At 39.2% G+C, this 25,910-nt stretch overlaps 2 protein-coding genes across 4 annotated transcripts in view; both read right to left on the bottom strand.

The window, feature by feature from the left end:
• The window catches only part of Tmem245 (transmembrane protein 245), a 99,373-nt gene extending 84,302 nt beyond the window's left edge, over positions 1–15,071 (bottom strand). For 2 of the 3 annotated variants that reach the window (XM_063261108.1, XM_063261114.1), the window contains exons 1-3: positions 14,462–15,069; positions 4,559–4,676; positions 2,624–2,725 (exon numbers count right to left, since the gene is read on the bottom strand). In XM_063261108.1, coding sequence (XP_063117178.1) covers positions 2,624–2,725; positions 4,559–4,676; positions 14,462–15,034 — 793 coding nt within the window. In that variant the 5' untranslated portion in view covers positions 15,035–15,069. Of the gene's footprint in view, positions 1–2,623; positions 2,726–4,558; positions 4,677–14,461 lie in introns of all 3 variants that reach the window. The other variant, XM_063261118.1, reaches the window with a different exon arrangement.
• Positions 15,072–18,001: 2,930 nt separating this feature from the next.
• Positions 18,002–25,910, bottom strand: part of Frrs1l (ferric chelate reductase 1 like) — a 28,225-nt gene continuing 20,316 nt past the window's right edge. The window contains 1 exon segment of the mRNA XM_063254461.1: positions 18,002–24,308. Coding sequence (XP_063110531.1) covers positions 24,136–24,308 — 173 coding nt within the window. The 3' untranslated portion in view covers positions 18,002–24,135.

The raw sequence follows: 25,910 nt of genomic DNA, 5'->3' as shown, positions 1-25,910 counted from the left end.
ACAATGATTCATGATGACCAAGATTTTAAAGGCATAAAAATTATTAGTTAACAAATCCCAAAGAATCCACCAAAAAACCTACTGAACCTAACAAATTCAGAAATGTTGCAGGAGACAAGATCAACATATGAAAATCGGTTATATTTCCATATACTCTGTAATAATGATGCACCCAAAAAGGAAATTAAGAAAACATTCAGTTAGGGTTTAGCGAATGTGGCCCCAAAGCTTCATGCACTGGGATTGCAGGTATGACTGGCTCATGAGTGCCGGCTGCTAGGAGGGGGTGCCTGCTAAGAAGAGGCGGGTGACATCCCTGCCTCCTCCTTTGCTCTTCATTTTCTGGCCACCGTGACCATGAGCTGGTTTCCCACTGCTTCGCCCCACTACTATTCCATTTCTGCTTTGAAGCCAGTGGATGCAAGTCAAAAGAAACCTCTCTCCTTTCAGCTGTGGGTGCTGGATGTTATGGCTCAGTGAAAAGTAACTACAACAACTCGACTCACAATAGAAAACCAAAGCACTATAACACATACCCTGAAAACTGTAAAATTCTGCTGAGAGAAATTGAAGTATAACTAAATACACAGAAACATATCACACAACCATGAACTGGAAGTCTTCCTGGGGGCTTCTCAGGTATCAGAAAGATGACAGTACTCTCCAAAGTGACCTACAGATTCAATATAAACCTCATCAAAATCACAAAAGACTTTTTTTCTCAAAAATAGAAGATGATCCTAAAATACATATGAAAGTACAAGGGATCCCAAATAATCAAAACCATAAGAACAGCAGGGCTGGGTGTAGTGGTGCACACCTGTAATCCTGGCACTCAGGAGGCTGAGACAGGAAGATTGCCACAAGTTCCAGGCCAGCATGGGGTACATAGTGAGTTCAAGACCAGCATGAACTACAAAGCAAGACTGTTTCTAAACAAATAAATAAAATGCCAGATGTGGTGGCATGTGCCTGCAATTCCAGCACTCAGAAGGCTCACACAGGAAGATTGCTGTTAGTTTGAGGGCAGCCTGAGCTACACAGCAAGACCCTGTCTAAAAAAACGACAAAACACAGTAAGATATTATTTCACTCCCACTATACTAGCTATTACCAAAAATGGAAAGTAATGAGCATTAGGGCAAGGCTGTGGAGCAAACAGAATCCTCATGCTTTGCTGGTGGGAATGTAAAAGAATGTGGTTGCTGTGGAAAATACCGAGGCAGTTCTTAAAATAGTTACACATAGCAACACCATAAACAGATCTGGTGATTCCACTCTTAGGTAAAAGACCTGCAAATGGATACATGTTTTGAAACACTACCCAGTACCTAATTAATATGTATAAATTTTACTTATCAATTAAAATATAATAAAATTCAGTCTTAAAAACAGAATTAAAAATGGGTATTCAAACTCTTTGGTCTCAGCAGCACAAGCAGGTAACAAAGGGAGTGTCGCCATCTGGAAAGTGTCATCATAATATGCATACATTTTGCCAGAACTGAGACGCTAAAGCCTATGACCTTCAGAAGCTGACCTGCACAAAATGGGGCTACCCTGGCAAAAACAAGAGAAAGCATAACTGGAATGTGAAGGCTAAGAGAGAAAATACCATCAGGCAAAGGAGGCGCCTAAAAATTGGATGTTGCGAATTCAGGTATGGTTCCCATGAAGGAACTACACCTAAACCCAGGAGAGCAGCTGTCGCAGCATCCAGTTATCTTGAGAATATCAGCCATTACTCAAAAGTAATGTTTTGCTTGAAAAAAAAAAAAGGAGGGAGGGAGAAACAGAGGGAAAAAATGAGAGGATGGGAGAAAAAGGGAAGGAGAGACAGGAAGAGAAAGAAGGAAGGAAGGAAGGAAGAAAGGGAAGGAAGAAGGAAGGAACATGGGTATCCAAATTCTTGTATATGAATGTTTACAACAGCACTATTCGTAATAGCCGAAGGTAGAAGTTACCCAAACATTTATCAACTGATGAATGGATAAACAAAATTGGTTAGGTATTATCCATCCAGACATGAAAAGGAATAGAGCACTAATACACAGAGTGTCCTACTGCAGTGATTTTTTTTTTTTTTTTTTTTTTTTTGGTCTTTGCTCTGCGCTTCATCTCTACCCCCTCCCTTTTATTTTATATTTTGAACATAGTCTCAAAAAGTTGCCCAAGCTGGGCTTAAATTTTCAATCCTCCTGCCTCAGCCTCCTCAAACACTGAGATTACTGGCATGCACTACCACGCCTGGCTCAAGGTAACTAAAATGTCATGAAACCAGAGGTGATGGCTACAGAACATTAGGAATATACAGAATGCCATTCATAATGGTTTATGGATACAGTAATTTCATAGTTATACCTCAACAAAAAAAAGTTTAAAAACAAAGGCCGGTGATTTAGCTCAGTGGAGTAAGCCTCTGCCTGGCAAGCGTGAAGCCATGAGTTTGATCCGCGCTACCAAAAAAGTCTAAAAGCCTATTATTTTAAATAAATTATTTTCTTTCAGAAACTACTACAAGTTATTGAACAAATTCAAAACTGTATCTCATCATAACACTTTTTATAGTTAATTCTCCAAAATACTTCTAAGAAAATACTCATAGAATGTTCCTATTTCTTACCAGCAGACTCTTTTTCATTCTGTTTTTCATAGAGGGTACCCACAGACATCAGGAAAACAATAACCAGGAATACTGGAATTCTCCATGAGCCAGCCAGGGATGCTGAAAATCATTAAGAATTAACATTTTTAGTGAAATGAAAACCTAGCATTTGTTTTTGAAAGACTCAGTTTTTTAGATTGACAAAACAATTTAGTATACATACTAATTACAAGATTATTATATTCTCAAAAAATTTTTGAAAATGCCATCAAAGAGATCTTGATGGGGAGGCGGTGGGGAAGTGGGAGCTGAGAAATGAACCCAGGGTTTTGCGTGTGCTAGGCAAGTCCCCTACCACTGGAGCTACATCCCTGACCCTCCATTCAGGGATTCCTGATACGAGTTCATTTTTGCTCTCAGCCACATTCTAGATCAGGTATGTCAGCCTGTCCTTTATGGGTTTGTATCACCTACTGGAATCCTGTCTTAGACTAAAGCATTACCAAGTTTAAGGCCATTCCAAACCTAAACTAGCCATCAGAACCCAGAATGTGCACAATCAGGTACAGATCCTGAAGTCACGGAGCCTGACTTGGTTTCCTGAGGATACCACTGGGAGCGATCAATCTCTACAGAAAGGACCCAATGACCCATGAGAGCACAGCAAAAGCTTCAATGTATGCTCCTCAGCATGTAGTGCAAATTAAACAGTCATCAAGGATTGGGTCTCTATCTCAACCATCTGAATTTCCCTTAGTTTGCCTAGAGCTTTGTGTATCTCGTGCCTCAGCCTTGCCCAAAGTCAAAATGAGTCACACGAGGGGCTGGGGATCTAGCTCAGTGGCATAAGCGCCTGCCTTGAAGGCAGGCAGTCGTGAGTTCGATCCCCGGTACCGATAAAAAGGAAAAAGACAAAAAAAAAAAAAAAAAAAAATGAGTCACACGAAATCCTGCAGATAAACTTTTAGCATAACAACTCAACAAAGTTAGAAAACGATGCTTTGGTTCAACACCACTCTAGGGCTGGAAATGTAGCTCAGCAGCACAGCGCCCGCCTGGGAAGGACAAGGTCCTGAGTTTGATTTCGGGTACAAAAAAATAAAATTGCTGGGCAACATGGCTCTGAGCAGAAACCTTTTTAACAAACTATTTTTTATTTCTAATAAGTAGCACTAAAAACTAACATAGGCCATCTACTGCTCTAGTACTGAATTTTGCTTTTAAATTCAAATGTCCTATTTTCCCATCAACTTAGAAGAGTTCCTCCTATGTTATCATGTTGCAAAGTCACTCAGCATTCTGGCAACTACCCAGTTATCCCTGAATGGTTTCATACAACAGAGAAGTCATTACTCTGAGCAGTTAGGACTCTGATAACCCCTGTGTTAAACAGGACTTTGTCTCCAGGAAAATACACCTCTAACATCTCTCCATCTGGTTACAGACATCTGTTTAAAGCATTCTTTCACAAGACAAAGTCTTTCAAATATCAGAAATAAACCTTCATATTTTACATCCTTGTCTCACCCCCTCCTTGCCCTACCGTCCCAATTTCTTCCTCTTACCCACGCAAACACCTTCTCTAGTCCCTTTAACTACCTGACACACCAGGCCACTTCCTTCATCCTTGACTGCTTCTCTGTATCCACCATGTCACTCAGCAAAATGACCAAGGATCCAGTGTGCTTCATTTTTTAAGACACATTTACTGTTAAAGGATTTTATTTTTAAAAGAACATGTAATATAATTAAAAAAGACATTTTAAAGCATATTTTCATTAAAGATTAATGAAAGATGAACACCTAACTTTTTAAAAGATTGTTCTAAAGAATTTTAAATGTGATAATACTACAAAGAATTCATTTTTGTTCACAGCCAACATTTGCTACCCTTAAGCTAGACTTTAAAAACATAGAAAAAAAAACAACAACAAAAAAAATGGAGTGACCCACCTAAATGAAAAAGCAATATAATCCAGACAGGAACTGAAATTGCTCTCAAGTAGCGTTCAGTACTTGCATTCCACTTGAATGAAACAGTCAACACATAGGCAACTACCAAGGTCCAGATCTTAAATAAATGAAATACAGACACAGCTGTAAAATATACACATATGAAAATTAACAGAATTATACTACATTTGTAAAGAATCTACATCCCATGAGTGCTCAGCATAGAGAAGGCTGGTGGTGCCGAAAGTAACATGCCTAGGTCCTCCTCCCCTGTTTGTAAACTGTTCTGAAATAAAAAAGCATTGGAAATTTCATGTCATGAGATTCAAAGATTTGACAAATATACACCATTTTAAGCCAATAAAGTTCAAAATCCATTTTATCCATAAAATGCTCAAAATAGTCAATTAAAAGCCCAATTTTGTTGAATTCCTAAAACTCATATCAATTAATGCTAATAAAAGCAAAGGGAGAAGAAAAACTTTTCTAAAATAAATCAGACTAAAAAAATCTATGTCAGTCTTGACGCTGGGTTTTGTTTTAGTTTTTTTGCTGTTGTTATATGTTTTTATGCTTGGTTTCTATGTTTTTTCTTGTTAGTTTTTCAGTACCGGGGATTGAATCCATGGCATTTGCACTGAACTACATTTCCAGACCTTTTTAAAATTTGTCTTCCTTTGAGATAGGATCTCACTAAGTTACTAAATTGTCTAAGATAGGCTAAAACTTGAGATCTTCCTGCCTCAGCTTCCCAGAGGCTTAGAATTTAACATGAGCCACCATTCCAGTCAAAAATATGCTTCTTACTATGAAAAGAAAATTGTTTTCAAGCTAGAGAGAAAGTAGTTGTCTGAAGCGTGCCTTGTTGTTAGACACTAACCCAACGTCACAGGCCCCAGCTGAAGGAGGGTGCCTGAAAAAATGTTAGTAGAGAGAGAAATAACAAAACTAATGACAGAAGACCCAGCCAGCCTTCCCTTCATTCTCGCTCCCTGCACCCAAATTTAAATAGGTAGCACTTAAAAAGCAACATGAGAAAGCGGTGCAGTCCACACAGAAACTCCTCTTTTAATAAAACATTTACAAAAGGTAAAATACATAATCCAGAGCAAATATGAGCACTAAAAAAGAACTTAGTAAGAATGTAAAATTCAAGTTTGACATGAACTTCGAAAAAAAGTATAAAAAAGCAAATTAGGACCAGAAAGAACTATAAAATATTATTTAGAGAATGAAAAAAAAAATCCTATTCACTACATTACTGTGGTTACATCTATCAATAAAAACAATCTCTAGGTCTTAAAAATGTTTAGAGCTTCTGAATGGACAATTCAGCTTTGGAATTTATTCTTACAAAACAACGACAGCTTCTAAAAATGCTTTCAGTATAAAGAAGCTCATCAGAATGTGAGCAGTGAAAAATGATCATCTAAAGGTCGCCAACTGGGAAATGAATAAATGGATGATTCACGCAATACCATTTTCACAAGCATTAAAACTGTTTTTAAAAAAACACTACATTAGTTGTGAAATGCCTAGTATTAAGTTAAAAGTAAAATACAAAAAAATTAACACTTTCACATCAAATGTGATATTAAAATATTTTTCTTCAAGCAGTTGTATTAGACAAGATATTAAAGAGCTCTAATGCCCAAAAATTAATGAAGACAAGGAAAATAAGGTGATAGCCACTTTAAAATAGTGCAGGCTTACAGAATCACACAAATTAGCTCTGGAATTCCAAAGAATTTTGAGATCTGATTGTAAAACTGAAAGATTAGTTGAGCACAATAACAGAACACTTACATAACACATGCCAGGCCCTGTTGCAATACTTTAATTATATGGAGTAATTTAATTTTCATAACCTCATAAAATTAGTACCATTATTGTTCCCATTTCACAGATGAAAGAAATGGAGACTTCATAGAAGTGATTTGCCCAGCATCACACATGACAAGGCTGAATTAAAAGCTAGGAATGTGATTAACACCTGCTTCCCGAATCATAGAATAAAGAAGCATAGGGCTAGAAAACAAGCAAAAGCTGCTTCAATTTCCACAAGGGAAAATACAATTAATTTAGAAAACTACAAATGGTTGAAATAAAAAATGATCCTCAGTAAATGGACAGCATCAGCAAAATGCCACATGGATGTGAACATTCTCTTAAACACTAAACAAACAGCATAGATGAAAGATTAGCAGGCATGCTATCAAAGTCACAGATCACACAAAATTGGGAGTAAAAAAAAACCACCATGACCAACAATTTATAAAATATTCTATAGCTAGAACAAGGCTGATTCGAACAAGATTAATGAAGAGAAATACAGAGTTATACATTTAGATTAACCCTACTATGCAAGCAGGGAATGGAGGAGTACTTCTCAGGTCAGTACACAGGAGAGTATGACTGGCGTGAGTGCCTACTTATGAAATACAATATTCCTACCAGGTAAACAGATGAATTTTGCACTACCAACCTACATGAGCAATAAAATTCAAACTGAGAAAAGAAATGGAAATCATAACATAGGATATGACAGGGTTGGGGGCACTGCCTAGCTTGGAAGAAAGAAGGGAAAATCAAGATTTCAAAGTCTCTTCAAATAGTTGGCAAAAATGTCATCTGAAAGAGGCCTGAGACTTAATTTTTGTGATTCTGCAACATAAATCACAGGTGGGCATGAGGAAGCGATACATTTCAGTTTAGTATGAGGATAAACTTCGCTAATAAACAATAGCCATCTAAAAATAGAATAAACCAAATCACTAAAGATGTCTGGAAAATTGTTGACCATAATTTAGAGATGACAGACTAGGAAAGTCTGCGCTCACCAAGTAGACAAACTACAAAAGGTGTATACCTTCAGAGTTTAAGGCTTTGATTCTTTCAAACCCTTCTCCATAGTTTTTTCCTTTCATTTTTGTTTTGCTTCTACTTATCAAGAATCGGTATTACCTACATGTAGAGACAAATAACAGACTTCATATTTCAGATCCTAGAAACTGACAGTCTAAAGAGAACCATGTATTTTTATCTACTAAATCTGAAATTCACAGATCATCTCATCTTAGTTTAAAATAACTAGTTATTAAATATACTCTACTCCCCAATACTCTCAGGAACATTTGCACACTAACAGACAGAAATCAAATTATTCACTGCTACAGTTCACAATATAAGAAATTGGTAACAATCTAAATGTCATTTAATAGGGAGCTGTTTGAACAATGTATCACAAAAATGGATATTTAAGACTTTCAAAGATGTAATGAATATCCAGGTTGAAACACACAGTGTAAAGCAATGCATATGTAAGTTAATAATGGTGAAAATATACTTCACATACACAAAAAAGCTAAATAACCACCTCCAGATGGTTAGATTTCAAAGGGGAATTTGCTTCTTTATGCTTTTTTTAAAACAAGTACTGAATTTTCTCCTAAGAGTATATAATACCTTGATAAATAAAAACAAATATTTCTAACTTTTACAAAATTGATTTATGGATTTTTTTGTACCAGGGCTTGAACTCATGACTTTGCATTTGCCAAGCAGGCACTTACAACACTGAGCTAAACCTTCGACCCTGGTTTATAGATTTTTAAAAATATTATGAATATTTTCTGTGAATCAGAGAATAATATTAATTCAAAGAATATCCCCATTTATAAAAACCTTTAGAGCTTATACTGAACAATTACCAATGATTAAAACTGTTTATGAATACTTTAAAGTAGAAGCTAAGAAAATCTGTCAGAAACATTTTCTAGCCTGGCATGGTGGTACACACGGATAACTGCAGCACTCAAGAGGCTGAGGCAGGAAGACTGCTGCAAGTTCAAGTCCAGCCTAACCTACATAGAAATACTCAATCTCAAAAAAGTCAAATAAAATACTTTGTAACAGATATCCAAGCCAGAGACTTAACTCAGCAGCATAAGTGCCTACCAGACAAGTGCGAGGTCATGAGTTTGATCCCTAGTACTAAAAACAAATAAACAAACAGAGGAAAAATTATTTATATGACAACAGTATTAAAAAGTATCATCTATAAGTACTAACAAGAGGTCTGTAACACAAGGATAAATGAAAGAGCAAGGTGCAGAATTACATGCTTAGTATCCATTTTTGTTTTTTAAAGATTAGGAACCCTGTACTTTATATGTTCACATGAGCATAGAAATAAGCTTAAAAGGCTAGACATCAGTTAACTATAGTAACATCTGCACAGCAGGAATGGTGCAGGGAAAAGGGATGACTTACTTTACCAAATAAACTTTCCTACTACTCAAATCCTTCCTCTTCTAAAACAAGTTCACTTGAATTAGCTTTTGAAATCACTATTCCTTAAAATACCAATAAAAACAAGTATTGTATATCCACATTTCATACACAATTTTGTGTTTTGTTTTGTAGTACTAGGTATCAACCCAGGGCCTTGCATGTGGCAGGCAAACCACCTACCCATGAGCTAAACCTCAGCCCAAACACAATTTCTGGTTTCAAACCCTTTCGCAGTTTCTTAGTCTTACTCTTCACTAACACAGAAGACTAGAGCTAAGGAGTCACATTTGTACCTAGAGTCCACCAAAAATATGTGTACACACTTCAGAACAATAGTATGGTGGTTTTCCAACAGGTGGTGTTATCCCTGTATGGGGAAACCTAGAGGATGTCCCGTATCACAGAAAACCCACTGCGGAGCAGCCCTTGGAGAAGAAACTAAAAAGGCATGTGCGGCAGCCACAGTGACCAGTTACCCAAGCAACAGTTTGTCATAATAATAAATTCTGCAAGCCACTGAAGTGGGTTTGTGAACAATATCGGCATCCAAGCAGCTAAACTGATAAATTTGGAATTTTATTCAGCAACCACCTGTGGATCCCTGTTTGAGTCCAGACGAGTGGCCCTGAACTGTAAAGTTACAGAGCTTTTAAAGCAGAAAACCACAAAAAGACATCCTGTTGGGAACAAGTTAGCTAGAATCTTACATTAATTTTGGTTGACACCTGTATCCTGCTTCTTTGTTGAGCAGGTTAATTTTTCTCTTGTGGGTGCAGCTCATTCTGCTTTTCCCATGGGTCTTATACCATGAGTAATTTTTCACTCTTCTAGGTCAAATACAGAGCACTAGTTAAATGCAAGGCTCAAGATGGTGTTAGTTATGCCAAGTACAACAGCCACCACTGTGAGCACCTCTTCTAATTGTAGAGGCCAAAGGTAACTTGTATTAATCTCATGATGTCACAGTATATCTAGTATTAAAATATTTATGCAAGCTTTTCTTTTCCTGAAATGTATACAAAGCTTTTTGGTGGACTCTATAAATGTTCAGCCTCTGAACAAACCTGTTCATGTGTGAAATTTCTTCCAGGCATAAATCAACAAGTCACAGTAGGATAAGAGGGTATACTTTCCCAAATTCACTTTCTTCATTACAATGTGTTCTTTTCAAAACACATAGTCCATAGTTATTTTACAGCACCAATGTGCTGTAAAACATTACATGCACAAAATGTAACACTCTAATTCTTTAAAGTAACATAACTTTTTTTTTTTTTTTTTTTTTGGTCTTTTTCCTTTTTATCGGTACCAGGGATTGAACTCAGGACTGCCTGCTTGCAAGGCAGGCGCTTCTGCCGCTGAGCTAAATCCCCAGCCCCAAAGTAACATAACTTTAATTTGAAAAATATTCTTCATATGAGAATTTCATCATCTGGCAATTTAAGAGTCAAAAATTCTTACAATCAAAATATTTAACTGTGAAAGGCACTGATCTTTGGAAACTTCTCTCCACTGTTGCCAGGTAAGCAGAAGCAAACTTAACTGGTTTAGAAGTGGCCTGGAGGAGACCCAAAAGGCTGGCTAATGTGCATTTTCTAAGAACCTCTTGTGATCTGAAAGATAGAACACGAAGGAAAAATTACATACTGTCCAGCCAACCCCTCACTCTGCACAGCTTGGGTTCAGTGACCCAAAGTAGGAGCTTGGTCAGGTCTCTTGGCAAGTTACCGACACAGCCAAGTTTATAACAGTTTTCTGATCTTTTAACTACTCTTCTTCCTCATGCTTTCTTATAAAGACAGAAACAATGGTATCAGAAACCATGGGGAAAACAAATCTGTTACTATTGCACCAACTGTTCACAGCTGTCAATTTTTTCTTTAAAAAAAAAAGAGATGAAAGGAGAGAAGCGATCAAAACTCTCCCAGCAGAACAAAATGATGGACTCATATTTATCCTGTCCAACTCCACAATAGGGGGAGAAGCCAAGGGCTGGGTCACATGGAGCTTAGCAGTTTAGCACAACAGCAGATTTTTGAAGGAGTCTGAAATCCTAACTCAGGACAATATTCCGAAATATTTGAAGCTGCTGAAAAAGAATTACTAGTCCCAAAAAGGTTTAGCCTTTCGTTTGTAAGCAGGATGGCGCATTAGGAGGAAAGTGGAGTCAAGGAGAAAAGCTGAAGTAACCCAAGTTGAGTGAAGAGAAACACAGAGGCAAGGGTACGCCTCTGCAAAGGAAACCCAGCTCCCGTGCACAATACAGGAAAAGTGGAGAGGACCTGAAAGAGCTGTATAGATAGAAGAATAAAAGGAGAGAGGACTAGGTTTCTAGGTAACTAGAATCCCTAGGTCTTTGGGGGAACAACTATGCTGAGTCCAGTCCTAATGCTATATGTTTTCTGATAATTAAAATCAATTTACATTTGACAAAATAAAAACCTGAAGCACAATGTACTGGGGGAAACTTCTAAAAATCCTTATGAAGATGGTCCAGTAAATGCCATTTACTGATAGCATGAACAGATCCATCTCTAAATTAAGTTTCCTGAGATAGCAAATCTTTCCCTCCTACCCAATGAAATTTTTTTGTTTTGGGTATTTGTGTGTGTATTGTTTTGTTTTGTTCCTTTTTGGAAACAAAGTCTCACTATATAGCTGAAGGTGACCTTGAACTCTCTAGTGGTCTAGGCTGGCCTCAATGTGACAATTCAGGTCCTGCCTCAGACTTTCCACACACTGGGGTGTAGACAAGGGATACCACATCAGGCTCAAAGGCCTGTTTCTGTGAAAGAAATTACACCCATGGAAAGAACTAATATAGTGCCTACCATATGGTAGTGTTCAAAAGTTGAATGTTAAACATACAAATTGCCCAACCAGGGAGTTAACTCAGCAGCACAAGCACCTGCCTGCCAAGCGCGAAATCATGAGTTCAATCCCCCGTAACAAAAAAAAAAAAAAAAAAAAATACAAAATTAAAAACTGTCTGCTCAACAAAATATCTCATCTATCCCTTCCTTCAGCAGCAGGCTTACATCTAGAAGCTGTCCAGAAAGCATAAAGAGCGCTGTTGAGTAACGGGCAACCGCGTTTGGGTTCACACAAACAATCTGCTGGAGAATGAGACAGAAAGTTACACAATGGGCCCCTGCCCAGTCACATGACCTGCCTTCGCTTTGGCTCAGGGCTCCATCAGCACTTTGGGCTGAGGACACCTGCTTCCCAAGTCCACGTCACTCCATGCAATCATCCACCTCTACACACTGCTTCTGCAATACTCAATTCTAGGCCTACTGTCCCTCAAATTCAGATCAACCTAGAGGCTCTACTCGCAGATCTAGGCTACTTCAACTACTCATTTCCCATTCATATTGTCATTTTGTAATAGGTTTGTTTTTCTAAAATCTCTTTCCCTTTTCCTTCCCTCCTATCACCCTGGTCAAGTAGCTGAGTTACAAGCCATTTCAAAATCATTAACTGGGGAGTTTAGCTCCAGTGTTAGTGCAGGTGCATAGCATATAAAAGGCCCTGGGTCCAGCCCTTGGGAACCCTCCCCTCCCCCAAAATACCTCATTAATTTGCCTCACTTTCTGCCCTCCAACCCAGTCTCATCAGTCTTGGCCCTTTCCTTCCACTCATCCACAAGTAAAATGCAAACATGAGAGTCCTTCATCAGTAAAAAGCTGTACACACTGAGCTACAGATACTTCTTCCCACATACTCAATTTAAGTCTCTGACTACCTGAGAGATACTGGCAGAAATGCCTCTTTCCCCTAACCATCACAATTTACCTCTGTACTCAACTTCTTACTCCAGTAGAAAATACATGCCATTCATACACTGTAGCAGACATCCCATGTCAAATTTCCTAGTCTGATGGATTTGACACTTGGGCAGAATCAACAGTTCAAAATGTTAGTAGATTTTGACAAGACTGAATTTCTGAAGATACAGAAGCATGGTACATAGTTCTCAACAGCACATAGTGACCCACCTTCTATGTAAAAAGAAAGAAAGAATGAAAAGGAAATCACTAGCTGTGTGACTTAGGGGCAGCCAGATTCTTGGGAGAATGTAGCTCCTAATTAGTTATAAACATTCATCTTCCTTTCTATCAACTCCATTAAATCATACTCATACATGGGTCTGGAGGTGTAATCCAGTAGCTGTGCACTGATTACTGTGCAGGAAGGCCCTGGATTCAATCCAATAAATACAGTACGCTCACATATGATTATAAGCATATTGAAGACAGGGCTTGCAGCTCACCCTTTAAAAGAAAAAAATCTCTCACAGCATGCTCTGCCAACTTTAAATGTGAACTGAGTAGTATTGATAGAGCAAAAGACAGGCATTTTGGTATTAATTATCACTCTACCAGTAAGCTCTGCAAAGTCAAAACCTTGCTTAACTGGTACATGGAATTATTCAACTTAATTATGTCAAAATACAATGAACTTTATTACCCTGACAAAATAAGTGCATCAAATTATTATTATTATTATTAGTGTACTGAGAATCGAACTGAGGTCTTCGCACTTGCTAGGCAGCCACGGTGCCGCTGAGCAATATCCTCAGCTCTCTAATTATTTTAAATAGTATGGTTTTTTAAAGCCAGATGTGGTGGTGCATGCCTTTAATCCAAGCGCTGTGGGGGCTGAGGTTGGATGATCGTGACTTAAACAACTGGAGACCAGCCTGAGCTACAGAGATAACATCTCAAAAAAAAAAAAAAAAAAAAAAAAGAAAAGAAAGAGGAAGTGCATCGGATTGAACCTGGGGACTCAGGCACAATAAACACAGTATATCACTGCACAACACTAGCACTATGAAATGCTTACTGATCTTAAGCGAAACATGTTTCTAACGGTCCCAACGTAGTCAGAGTTGGAAAATGTGTCAGTAACTTATACTACACGAAATATCTTCTAATCGTAAATCTCCCTAATTTTCTAATAATAAGCTCCAGATGAGCCAAGCATCACAAAATCTACCTCCACCTAATATGCTGCTGTATGCCAAGCGAAGCGAGAGAGGACTGCTGTGGTTAATATAACAAAAGCAGTTTGCAAAAAGTAAAAGTGATGGCGGGAGCCTTGGTGCTCAGCACACAAAACCTCGCACAAAGTTAAAATGATCTAAGTGAAGGTAGTACCAGCCTACGAAGCAAGCTTTGTTTTAGGATTTGCCAGTCCTTTTCTTTTTCTTTGTCCCTAACTAATCCCGCCCTGGTCAGAAGTCACCTCTTATCAGCAGGAAAGCAAGTTGGCCTAGACTCTGGCCAGATCACTCCTCCCCCTCCGACTAGAGATAACTCTGAGCTCTCCATCCCGAGCTCTGGGGCCTCTGCTGGCCAAGTAGAGCCGGGCTTCTCACCTGTCCCTTTAAAGAGGGCCTAACAGCAGTTAAAGCTGTTCAAAAATCACACCCGCCTGTCTTGGGAGGAAAGTGTGCCCAAGTCCCCCAGCTGTGGGAAGACAGGAAGGGACACTCGCGGCAGGTACAGGCGGATCTGGGGTCGCATATTCTCAGCGTAGAGGAACTGCAGGACCGCGACCCAGCAAACCGGGGGGTGCATGGAGAGGCCCGGGCCGGCGCTAACTCACCCACAGACTGTTGAAGTAGTCCAGCCCGCGGCAGATGAGCACGCCCGCGTGCGCCAGCAGCACCTGCACGCCCAGATAGCTGCCCAGCCAGTAGAGGCCGTAGAGCAGCGGGCCGCCCGCGCCCAGCAACAGCAGCAAGCGGCGGCGGCGCAGCGCCTGCTCGCCCAGGGCCTCTACGCCGTAGTCTGCGAAGCAGAGCGGCAGCAGCAGCGCGCCCAGTACGACGGGTGTGTGCGCGCGGTGCAGGCGCTGGAGCCAGTGGCGGCCCAGGCGCGTCAGCGAGCTCTTGAAAGGATGCAAAAAGGTACCACACAACACGGCCCACAGCAGCGGCCGCAGAAAGGCCTCGAGGATGAAGTAGACCAGCACCGCAGCGCCGCAGCACAGACACACGAACAGTACGGCGCCCGTGTTGTAGAAAGCCTGTTTGATAGGCTTGTCGAAACGCAACGCGAGCGCCGCTGTCCGCGGAGTCTCCCCGCTGCCCGGCCCCGCCGAGCGAGGAGCCCGGAGCTCCTGCCGTGGGGAGCCCCGGGGGCTCGGCACCTCGGATGGACCGCCGCGGGCGGCCATCGCGCCTCTGCCGAAGCCCAGAGCAGCGAAGAAGAGGCTGGCGCCGCCGCAAAGCTTTGTGGGAGTAGTAGTTCGCGGCTAGCTGCCAAGCACATGCGAGACTCTCAGGAAACTATCACTCCCAGGTGCCTAGCGAGAGCTCCTCCGTCCCCCTAGCCCATTGGTCCCCGCGGGGTCCTGGTAAGAAGTTTCTGAAGCTAAGAGGGGAGGGGGAACTTCTCTTCCCTCATTGGTTGATATCAACTTCTCCGGAGGCGGGATCCCCAAAGAGAGGAAACTCGGCAGAGTGGAATTCCAGGGGGAGTATTTACTTCAAGAGATCGTTATCCGAATTGTACACTACTTCTAGTGTTTTTGACAGGATTTTTATTAGCGCTCACCGAATGGAGTTCTTGTTCTACACGCCTGGCTTTTTAAAACTCATTTCGTCCTCAAAACCCTACAAACGTATTGAGTTTTTTTTGTTTTTGTTTTTTGTATTTTTCTTTTTTAGCGGTACCGGGGATCGAACTCACGACTGTCTGCTTGCAAGGCAGGCCCTTATGCCGCTGAGCTAAATCCCCAGCCCCTGCAAACGTATTGTTAACCTCCTCTCACAAACAGGAAAACTGAGGCAGGGGAAGGTGTCAGTATGGCAGCAATTTAAATTCTTCAAAGGGCCCTACATCAGAGTCTTAAGTGGCCACTCTTTCTTTTTTAGGACCTTCTTGCTACCAAGACAGTTAAGCTCCAACATCCCCTCTGTCTTATCAGGATGATGCTATTAGTAGCTCTTGCCCGAAAGCTGCTGTGAAAAGGGGAAGATCTGAGCAGTGCTTCTTTTACCTTTGGAGAAGTGCTGGAATTCAAGCTACCCCAAAATATCCCAAACAATGTTTTTATTTTAAAATACTAGGAAGGACTTTACTAAGCACTTCATATATGGGTGTTCAAACCCTACAAGTTATTTTTTCCTGTTTTCAGCAAGTCTTTATGTTAATTTCAAGATAAGTTCGTTTTCCCTTTAAGTTAAACAATAAAGGTTTGGGGGCTGGGGATTTAGCTCAGCGGCATAAGCACCTGCCTTGCAAGCAGGCGGTCGTGAGTTCAAGCCCTGGTACCGATAAAAACAAAAAAGACAAAAAAAAAAAAAAAAAAAAAAAAAAAGAGAGAAAAACAATAAAGGTTTCAGCTGAAAAAAACTGTTGCTTATTAAGTCTTGGAGACGAAGGCGAGTAATTTTTTTCCTATCTCGTAAGTTTCAGGTTACAGTTTTTCAGGTGATGTTTGGAGTTTGATTCAGTGGTTGTTTTGCTTCTGTTGTTCCTAAATTTTGCTTTACTGCTTAACCATTTTGTTCAAGCCTTCAAGATGATGATTATAAATTAAATGGTCAGTGTTCATTTTTACTGGCTTAAACTCCTATCTATATAACACAGCCTCGGTCTCTACCCCAAAAAGCCCTTGGTTTTCCTAAGGGAGTCCCAAAAGGAGTTCCTCACATATGCTGAGAGACATGAGTTACACCCATGTCACCCTGTTGCCCAACATAGCTTCACTAAGTCTAGTAACTATCATAGATTGCTAGGGCCTGTATTTGTCTCCAAACATCTAATCTTCAAGATGCCAAAGCTCAGCTGAGTTTCCTTGAGTTGAGGGAAAAGTCCTTATTCCTGACTTGCCAAATCCATGCCCTTTTGTCACCCGTATCCTTGTGCCCAGTGTGTTCTACTTCCTGTCATGAATAGTTCCTTCCATGTCTGTCCCTCCGTCCTCTAACTACAGGGGCTCAAACACATCCAAATGGCCCATGAAGGACCAAAGACCAAACCATTCCCTTTGTCTTTCTCCGACCAAAAATTCTCACCCTCAAGTTACAAGCACAGAGCTCCTGTATTATGTAACAAAAGCTTTTACCAATGGATGCAAACAATGGGACTGGGCAAGAGAAGATAGTTAATGTTGACTAAGTTCTGTTAGGGCACTCACTTAGCAAGCAAAAAAATGCACTAGCATGGTGCTATGCTTCCAAGTCCCCAAAAACAAAACTGGTGAATATTTCAAAATTGTTCTACTGGCTGTTCTAGGTTTTTACTGTACATGAGTCTTCACCACGAAGTGGTGCTGTGGTGTTCATTAAAGGGACACATATCTTCTTCCCAAGCAAGCTTTGAACCCATTGGGGTCTGTATGTAGTTTTTTAATGCATGGATTGGTGGCTAAGAATCCTCAATAAATAATTATTAAATAAATGAATGAGAAGTTAAGGCTCCTGAATGCAGGTGACTTTCCCATTTGCTTAAGGTCATTTCAGTCCCCCCCCCTTTAATTTATTCCCTTTTCCTTATACTTAGATTGAGTCCTAAGAAATCTCCAAGTTTAATAAGGGTTAAGTCTTACAGTTTAGGCTGCCCACTGGTGATACGCAAAATAAATATCACAGGGAACCACTAGAATATCAATAAGGGCCAAATGTTTGGGGTTTTGTGGTGAAGACTATAGCCTATAATGTGGAATGTGTTAGTGCCTGATTCTTTTTATAACATCCCATTCCAAGAGGTTTTCAACCTAGTTCCAGTAAAGCCAGCAGCTCAGTTACACATTTTGCAATTTCTATCCCCATCTAATGATTCACAAGGCTCTGCAACTGAACTCTTTACTATTCTTAACATATACAGTAATATGATTTCCTTGTCAATAAGGCTCCTAACTGAAATTCTGAGAGCTACTTATGTTCAATTTACTAGCCGATACAACTGAAGCTGGGTCCAGACCTCTATTTACTACTTGATATTGGGTTAAACTGAAGGTGTAAACATGACTTTATTTTGTACATTGCTTCTCTACAGTGGTCTTTACTTGACTGTAATAACATGACTTTCCTCAACTTTTCCAAGGTCTATGGATTCAGGGAGAACTGATGGGGATATAATAATTAAAAAGATAAAACTAAGAAACAGGAAAGAAAAACTGCACCACAGAAAAACATTACGGAATTGTAAACTAATTTTAATTACACCAACAGGAAGAATTTCAAACTATGTTGAAAATTTATATTCTGAAGTTTAAATCTAATATATTCTGACTACAACATAATCCTCTAAAGATAAAAGTAGTTATAATGGTAAATGGACAGAACAATCATTTAGGTAGCATTTAGGAATATTGCCACAATTATTTTACATAAATAGAAATTCATGTCTTTATTAGTAATGTACCACACATTTTAGAGTAAAAATTCACATAGACAGGATTATAAATATACATTTATATATAATCTCAAAATCAATCACAATTGAACATTAGGTACACAATTATTATAAACAAATATAACCCATAAATGTCAATTTAAAGGCATAGTTTTTACAAAATAGTATTTTATAGACAGTCTCAAAAAGTATAATACTCCTGGAGCCAGAGTGTTCCAGCATATCAACATGTCAGTGGGAATAAGGCATGTGGGGAAGCTGTGTTCACTTTTTCATGTGACCAGGACATTCTAGGTGACAAAACAGTAACGACTTTAGTGACCTGGGTGAATGCCATACCCACCGAGCATCCCGAAATCTTAGAAAATTGATTACTCTCCAGAAGAAACAAAATGAATGGTTATTCACCCAACAGAACAGATTAGAATAAAACTGAAAACATTCACTTAACTTCAGTGTGTTTTAACTGAAAAACTTACTGCAGCACATAAATCTTCAGTTGCCAGATATATTTAAAATCACACTAGCTTAGCTACCATTTTTAAGAAAGTTATATGCAAGTCATTTGTTAAATGTGAAAACAAAGAAGAACAACTTGAAACTAAATAATATGCTAACTGAATTGAGAATCTAACTATGAAAGGTAAATAGAGTCCATTAACATGCCAATTTCTTGGCCAATATTAGTCATGGCTTCTTATAGTACAGAAAACTCAAATTCAAGGATGACACTTTATCTATTCTTTTTTTTTTTTTTTTTTTGAGACAGAGTCTTGCTATGTAACTATGTAGTTCAGACTGGCCTTGAACTCACTGTGTAGCCCAGGCTGGCCCTGAAGTCTCAGCAACCCTCCAGCCTCCTAAGTGCTGGGACTACAAGTGTGCGCCACCATGCCTGGCACTTTCACTTAATGTTCAACAGAGGAGGCAAGGCTCCACTAAGAATACAGGAATTCCTACATATAAACTAAATTACTATAAACTCGAGGGCGTATTTCCCTGTAACGTACGTAATGTTTTATCTCTTGGGTTTTAAAATGTTCAGTGGGGCCAGGAATATAGCTCAGTGGTATAGCGCTTGCCTGGCAAATACAAGGTCCTGAGTTCGATTCCTGGTACCTCAAAGAAATAAAACAAAATAAAAATAAATAAAGTGTTCAAGAAATCGAAAACAGAAACAATCCTGACAAAGTCCTTAAAATGCTGTGGTATGTATATATATGCATTTATGTATAAACATACTCATACCCCATCATGTATGTACAAATATATATATATACACTGTGGACAATAAAACTGCTCACTGAACAAAATCAATTCTGTTTAGAGAACAAGGATATATAAGTATATACAACAACAAAGAATATACATCTCAGCATTTGGCCTAGTGCACGGTCCTCAAACACTTTTCCATTACACAGTAGATGCTATATACCAGATGTAAAACTCCCACAGGTGTGGCGTATTTTGATAAATTGAGAAATAAATTACTGTGAAACATCAAAATTATCACCATGAAGGGCAGTTCAATAACAAAACTTTATGCTGCCACAGCTTAGGTAAACAAAACTGTAGCTTATCAGCTCTGCACTTTACTGTCATCTCTTTGGCATAAACTCTAGAAAATATATTAGAATATAAGAGCCTGGGAATGCCACTATGCCATTTATTTATAATAATAATTCAATTATGATTTATTGTAAAACCAAGTTATTTACTAACTTGGATATTTTATTGACCAGGAGTAAGTCATTCGCAGTATAATTTACAACTGATTGTGATACACTCATGCATCCCTCACAGAACAAGTACAGGAAAATCACAATTCAGGAATCCAGCCTATTTCCTGTTTTTTTCAGCCGCAAGGAAAGGATGAGTTTTTCTTCTTTTCTTTCTTTCTTTTTTTTTTTTTCCTCAGGATGAGAAATTTTTTTTTGAGACAAGATCTCACTCTATAGTGCAGGCTGGCCTTGAACTCACTTATGTAGCCTAGGCTGGCCTCAAACTCATAGTGATCTTCATGCCTCAGTCTCCTGATTGCTGGAATTACAGGCATGTACCAAAATGCCCAGCTAGGTTTTGCACTTTTAAATAGATATTAAAAGTCAAAAGAACATTTCTGATATATGAAATCATATGAAATTCAAATTCAGTGTCAACTAGGTTTTACTGGAATATAGCCATGCTCATTCATTTATGTACTGTCTACAGCAGAGTGGAACACCTGAGACACACAGAGCACAAAGCCAAAAATATTTACAATCTGGCTCTTTACAGAGAAAGTTCACCAACCCCTGGGCTTGAGCTAAAAATGATACACAACCTCAGTGGTAACTTCTCTTAAGAAAAAATCCTGAATATAAACAGTAAACTTACTGAGAGAAATAGTAGTAAAGAACATCTGGGCTAGAAATCCATCCCTGACATGTTCAAACTCTCTAATTTCTTTTATTACAAACACCAGCCCAAGATAATTAAATACAGGCCCTGCACTTTGTCTGAAATCATGTTTATAAATCTGCCTTTGAGACTACAATGGACCTCAAAGGGCACTGGGTTCCAGTCAGAAGATGAACCAGGGGCAGGGACCAGCTCAGTGGCACTGTGCCTGCCCGGCAGAGGGGAGGTCCTGAATTTGACTCTCGGTAAGATGAACCAAAATTTTAGGCAAGTCACTTTTAAACTGAGACAAATATATTCTTCTAGTTTTATCCAAACTGTATATTATTTTTTAAAACCTGATTAAAAGCACTAAAGTGACTGATAAAATAATTAAAATGTTTTTAAACAGAAAAGAAAGTTGGTAGAAAGTAAAATATTTTCCTTTCCTCAAATACAAATGTAAACATAAAACTCCTCCTACTCATTGTAAGTTACTAAAGGGGGGAAAAAGGCACACAACTAATTTGAATAAGGTTCGTAGGGTCTATTTAATAAAAATTTTAATGACAGTGCATGAAGGTACAGGAATTCCCAGGTTTTGCTGGATTTATTAAGTGGTCTCTAAAGTCCTCACCAGTCCTGACAACTTATATCAAATCACTAGCTTCAGTTTATTTATCTGTGAAATTGTAGTACTTGAATCTTCCTGTGGTTGTGAGAATTAAATAAATTCATCCATGTGATGTGCTTAGGACAGCACTAAACACATTTAGCTGGCATTATTAATATTCCATTCAGACACTTTACAAAAACATGGGTTGAGCAACGTCTCTGTAACCAATATTATATTAGAAAATAGGAATACAGAGGTAAACTAAAAATTAAAAACATTCTTACCCTATTAGGTAAGAATGAATGAAGTCAAACTCCATGGAGTTTTAACTTCGGCCTGTCTATGAATTGATAGTTCTCTGAGAAGATGCCAACTGCTATTTGATAACCCAGTCTATGAACTCTTATTTCTGCACAATGATTATTGTTTTAAAATGTCAACTAACGTTCATTGTTGGGCAATGCAGCATTTTTACTAATTATTTTCTATTTATGTTTCAAAACACAAAGTTCAGAATTTAGTAAAAGAATAGTTGGCCACAGGAGAAAAAATATAAAAATCTTGATTAGTCTGATAACTTATATGAAATACAGGCTTTCTGGACCAGACACATTTGTCATGACAACATATATTCATTTGTTTCATATACATTTACTGATTTCACAAATATTGTCTCAGTGCTTACTGTGGAGTAGGCCTGCTGCAGAGACGAAAGGGCGCTTGCATTACGGAATTAGCAGGAAGGACAAAACCAGCAGTTATTATGAAGTACAATGAGAAATCCCAGTAAGCACGGGGAGCACAGGGCAGGGTCCTAAACTTTCCTAGTCTAGGGGACTGGAGGACAAAATAATGACGCTGTGATGTGAAAGATGAGTAATACTTTATCACACAGAGAGGGCGGAGAATGTCTGAACACATGGAGCGTGACAGACAGCAGGACTGGGGCTAGGGTGGAGTCAGCAGTGAAACGTTTCCCTGGCATGCACATGCACGAGGTCCTGGGTTCAATGCACAACACTGCGGGGAAAAAAGATACAAAATCTGTAGACTTGAGAGCCCTTCGGTCTTGCTGGGATACGGCAGTGGGGAAGAAGGATCAATATTGGAGTTCGGCAAACGTTTTGTGTTTTACTAAAAGCAATGGCAAGTCATTGAGTGTTCTAAGTATCAATATGCAAAACTGGTAATGTGCAATTAGTGAAATAAGTAGCTTGACCTGAAATGTAAGCAGAAGGAAACCCCACTCATGTATTTCTTCCCTTCTTGTTGCTAACTGAAGTCTCTCTTTTGTTTTAACCCATATATAGCTCAAATATTATGCACATGAGAGTAAAATATAAAAATATGTGCTTTCTGATTTACAGTCTAAGTGCCTGCATACTCAGTATCCTCGCTCCTAACCAGTCACTGAAAAGGTGCTACACAGGCCCTGCTGGGCCCTGACCAGACAGCTTAGTGTAGGGGCAGTGGCAGTCAAGGGAGCTGTGGACTTGAACCTCATGTCTGCATCACTCCGCATTCCCTGGCTCACCTGATGTCATTTCATCTCTTCCCATCTGTAGTGAGGAGCAGTTCTCCAACAACCCTTGGAAGCACGTGGTAACTGCGCAGTTTTCCTTATTTGGTTCAGGTCCCGAAGAATTTAAAAGCTTTCCCCATGGACAGACTTTCACCTCTGATATGAATCTTGGAGACAGCTTTAGAAATTGCAGGCTCCAGTGTGGCTTAATCACCAAGTAACACAGAGAACTCAAGACATCACAACAGAACTGTCCCAGAAGCGTAACTACGCTCAGAAAGATCTAAATAGGCTGTGAGCATGGGCATGTCATAGAAAGGAACATTTGGTTCCTCTGGAAAAAGGAAACACATTACATCAAGGCATCATTATAAATTACACCACCGCCAGTCTTATCTACAAGCCTAAACACTTCGAATTAAAACTCCAGGTGAATTCACTTTATAGGTCATTATCCAATTTTCTAGTTAAAAAAACCCAAATTCATCTCATGTAAAATTATTATTGTTGAAATCACTACAGTCTCCAAAATGCTGTACATTTAAAATGCCTTAAATTTTTGTTAAGATAATTTAACACATACTTAATGTATGCTGACTTTAACAGAATTGTCTCTAATCATAGATGAATACCTTACTTTATAAAAAACAGCGGTACAAGAGCCTAAATTCTATCTGTTAGAATTCCCAGTTATATCACTAAAATCATTTTACCTTCTCAGGATTCACACAATTCTGTTTCTAATGTTCCCAAACAGCTATAAAAAAACATTTTCTTATAACTATGCACTAATTTAGAAGAAGTTTAAAATAAATACAACCCATTTCCACATTATTGTAATCTCTCCTGTTTCCCTCATCAACTGTGTAAATATCCAAAAGCACTTATGCTCTCTATGAATTTGCTCAAAAGGCTGCCTGTGCACTTTTGACTTGCAGTGAATTTCTCCCTAGTAACACTCAAAGTAATTCTCTTGGCTGTAGGGCTGACACTAAAGACCACTCAGAGACTTGATTTCTGTTTCTAGCTTTCTCTCTACCTTGCTATGTGTCATCATGGAGGTCATAAAAAGGCAGCCTTTAAGTATCTGAAACCCTATCAGAAAGATAGTATTCTTACCATCATTATTAAGCCAACACAGAGATATTGTGAAGCTCAAAGTAAAACAAAAACATATTTGAAAGTGCTTACAAAGGTTTTAAGTACTTCTCAAAAGAAAGATCACTATTAATCCTCTTTAACCAGAAAAAAAGCTTGTTCTTTTTTCTAGGGACCTAAAATCATGAGTTGTTTTTAATAACTTAGCAGAAGCTAAACTTATACTGGTTATTTTTGAAAAATATATTTATACTAAAGACTTTCCAATCCATTTAATCTGTTGACCTTGCAGCCCTGGTTAAGGGGTTCCCATCAATAAGTAGAAGGTCAGGGCAACAATGAGGAGCAAACAAAACGGAGATGAGAAGGTCTGATAGGCAGCTGACGGCATAAAAATGTCTTCATACTTGTAAATACTGACAACGCGCTCGGAAGCTGGTGGAGAGTCTATATCGTGTCGGGTGATAGAGCCTTTAAGAAAGCGAAATAGGAGAGAGAGTTGGAAAAAGTACAGATTTAAAATGGTACATAGACAATCCACAGAAATACTAAGAAAAGTGTTGAGAGTTGAAAACATCCACAGTGATTACAAAGATCTGGAATCAGATATTAGAGTTATCATTAGAATACACTATAATTGTGCATATAATGAAGGACACAGAAATTAGCCTAATTCATCCAAATAGAGTGGTTTTCATTAATCCACAATACCACTCAACATCAGTACGCTATTTGTCTTTTTGTAGCATCCTAGATTTAAAATTGCTAGTTAGATAGGGCTGAACAAATTCCTACTTGTAGTGTCTCTAGTGGATTTCATCTTCTGAACATCACATGGATAAAATACATTTTGATTTCAAACAGCAACGTCCACGTATTTTTTTTCTACTCAAATGTACTCTTTATATATGCGGCATCAGCAACTCCTGATGACACTAGCCTCTCCCTTATAGATGGAAGCCTCTCTCAGTGTCTGCAGGACATAAGAAGTAGCCTGTCCCCGCCAGACCAGAAGTGGTGTGTGTCTGTATGTCTGTCTGGTGGAGTGGGGCACAATGACACAGAAAGTAGGATAACTAAGAAACGAAAGAAGTCTTTGAATGGAAAACTTTTTTGAGGACCTGGTTACAAATGGAAAGAGGGAAAAGCTGTGTGTAAAAGATGGTGAAGGGTTCAGGAGTAGAGGCTTGCCAAGCATATGTGAAGCCCTGGGTTGATCAAAGCACCACCACCAAATAAAAAGTAAAGGAAGAAAGAAATAAAAATAATCAGGACAGGCCATGGTGATGTGCAGCTGTAGCCTCAGCTATTGGCGAGGCTAAGGCAGGATCACTTGAGCTCTGGAATTCGAGGCTGGTGTGAGCAACACAGCAAGCTCAACCCACTTCTTTAAAAGGAAGCACAGTAAGTTGAAGTTTATCATGAGTGCCTGATCTCTTGAAAAGGCCATATGAAACTTACTTCAAGGAAACTAAGGCATATGAATTCAGTGCAAGGCCCTTCTTATGGCTAGGGCTCCGAGTAAAGGTGTCTGTGTGCGTGTGTGTGTGTGTGTATATTTGGGTGTGACTTGGAATTGAACCCAGGGCCTTCACATTGAGCAACCAGCCCTTTTTATACTTTATTTTGATACAGTGTTTCACTAAGTTGCTCAGGCTAGGCTTAAGCTTGCAACCCTCCTGCCTCAGTCTCCCAGAGCGAGATTATTACAAGCATATGCCACCATGCCTGACTAGAATGGGGGGGTTTTAAGGTAATTTCTGGTGGAAGAGCCCTGCTGAACTTCACATGTAAAGTCTCAGCTCCAGTGCTAGCTCCTGTTAGCACAAATTCCTCTGTGTGGTACGGAGATTCTTCTCTTCTAAGGGCCCTCTCACCACTACCTCTTCTCATCTCCCTGGTCACCTACATGGGCTCCCAGACTTGACCACACAACCTCTGTGAGGAAAACTCAATCCTGAACGCAAAGTTCATCCCCACGAGGAGACCTGCAGAGAATGGTTAAGATTTGACCAATAGGCATTGGAAGCATATGCAGGAAACAAGAAAAACACAAGCCTATACCCTAGGTAG

This window comes from Cavia porcellus, unplaced genomic scaffold, assembly GCF_034190915.1.
Source record: "Cavia porcellus strain 051 isolate PalLab524CR breed Dunkin Hartley unplaced genomic scaffold, mCavPor4.1 scaffold_1, whole genome shotgun sequence".
In the NCBI taxonomy this organism is placed as follows: Eukaryota; Metazoa; Chordata; class Mammalia; order Rodentia; family Caviidae; genus Cavia; species Cavia porcellus.
Note: the sequence above shows the minus strand (reverse complement) of the source record. Positions and strands in the feature narration are given on the sequence as shown.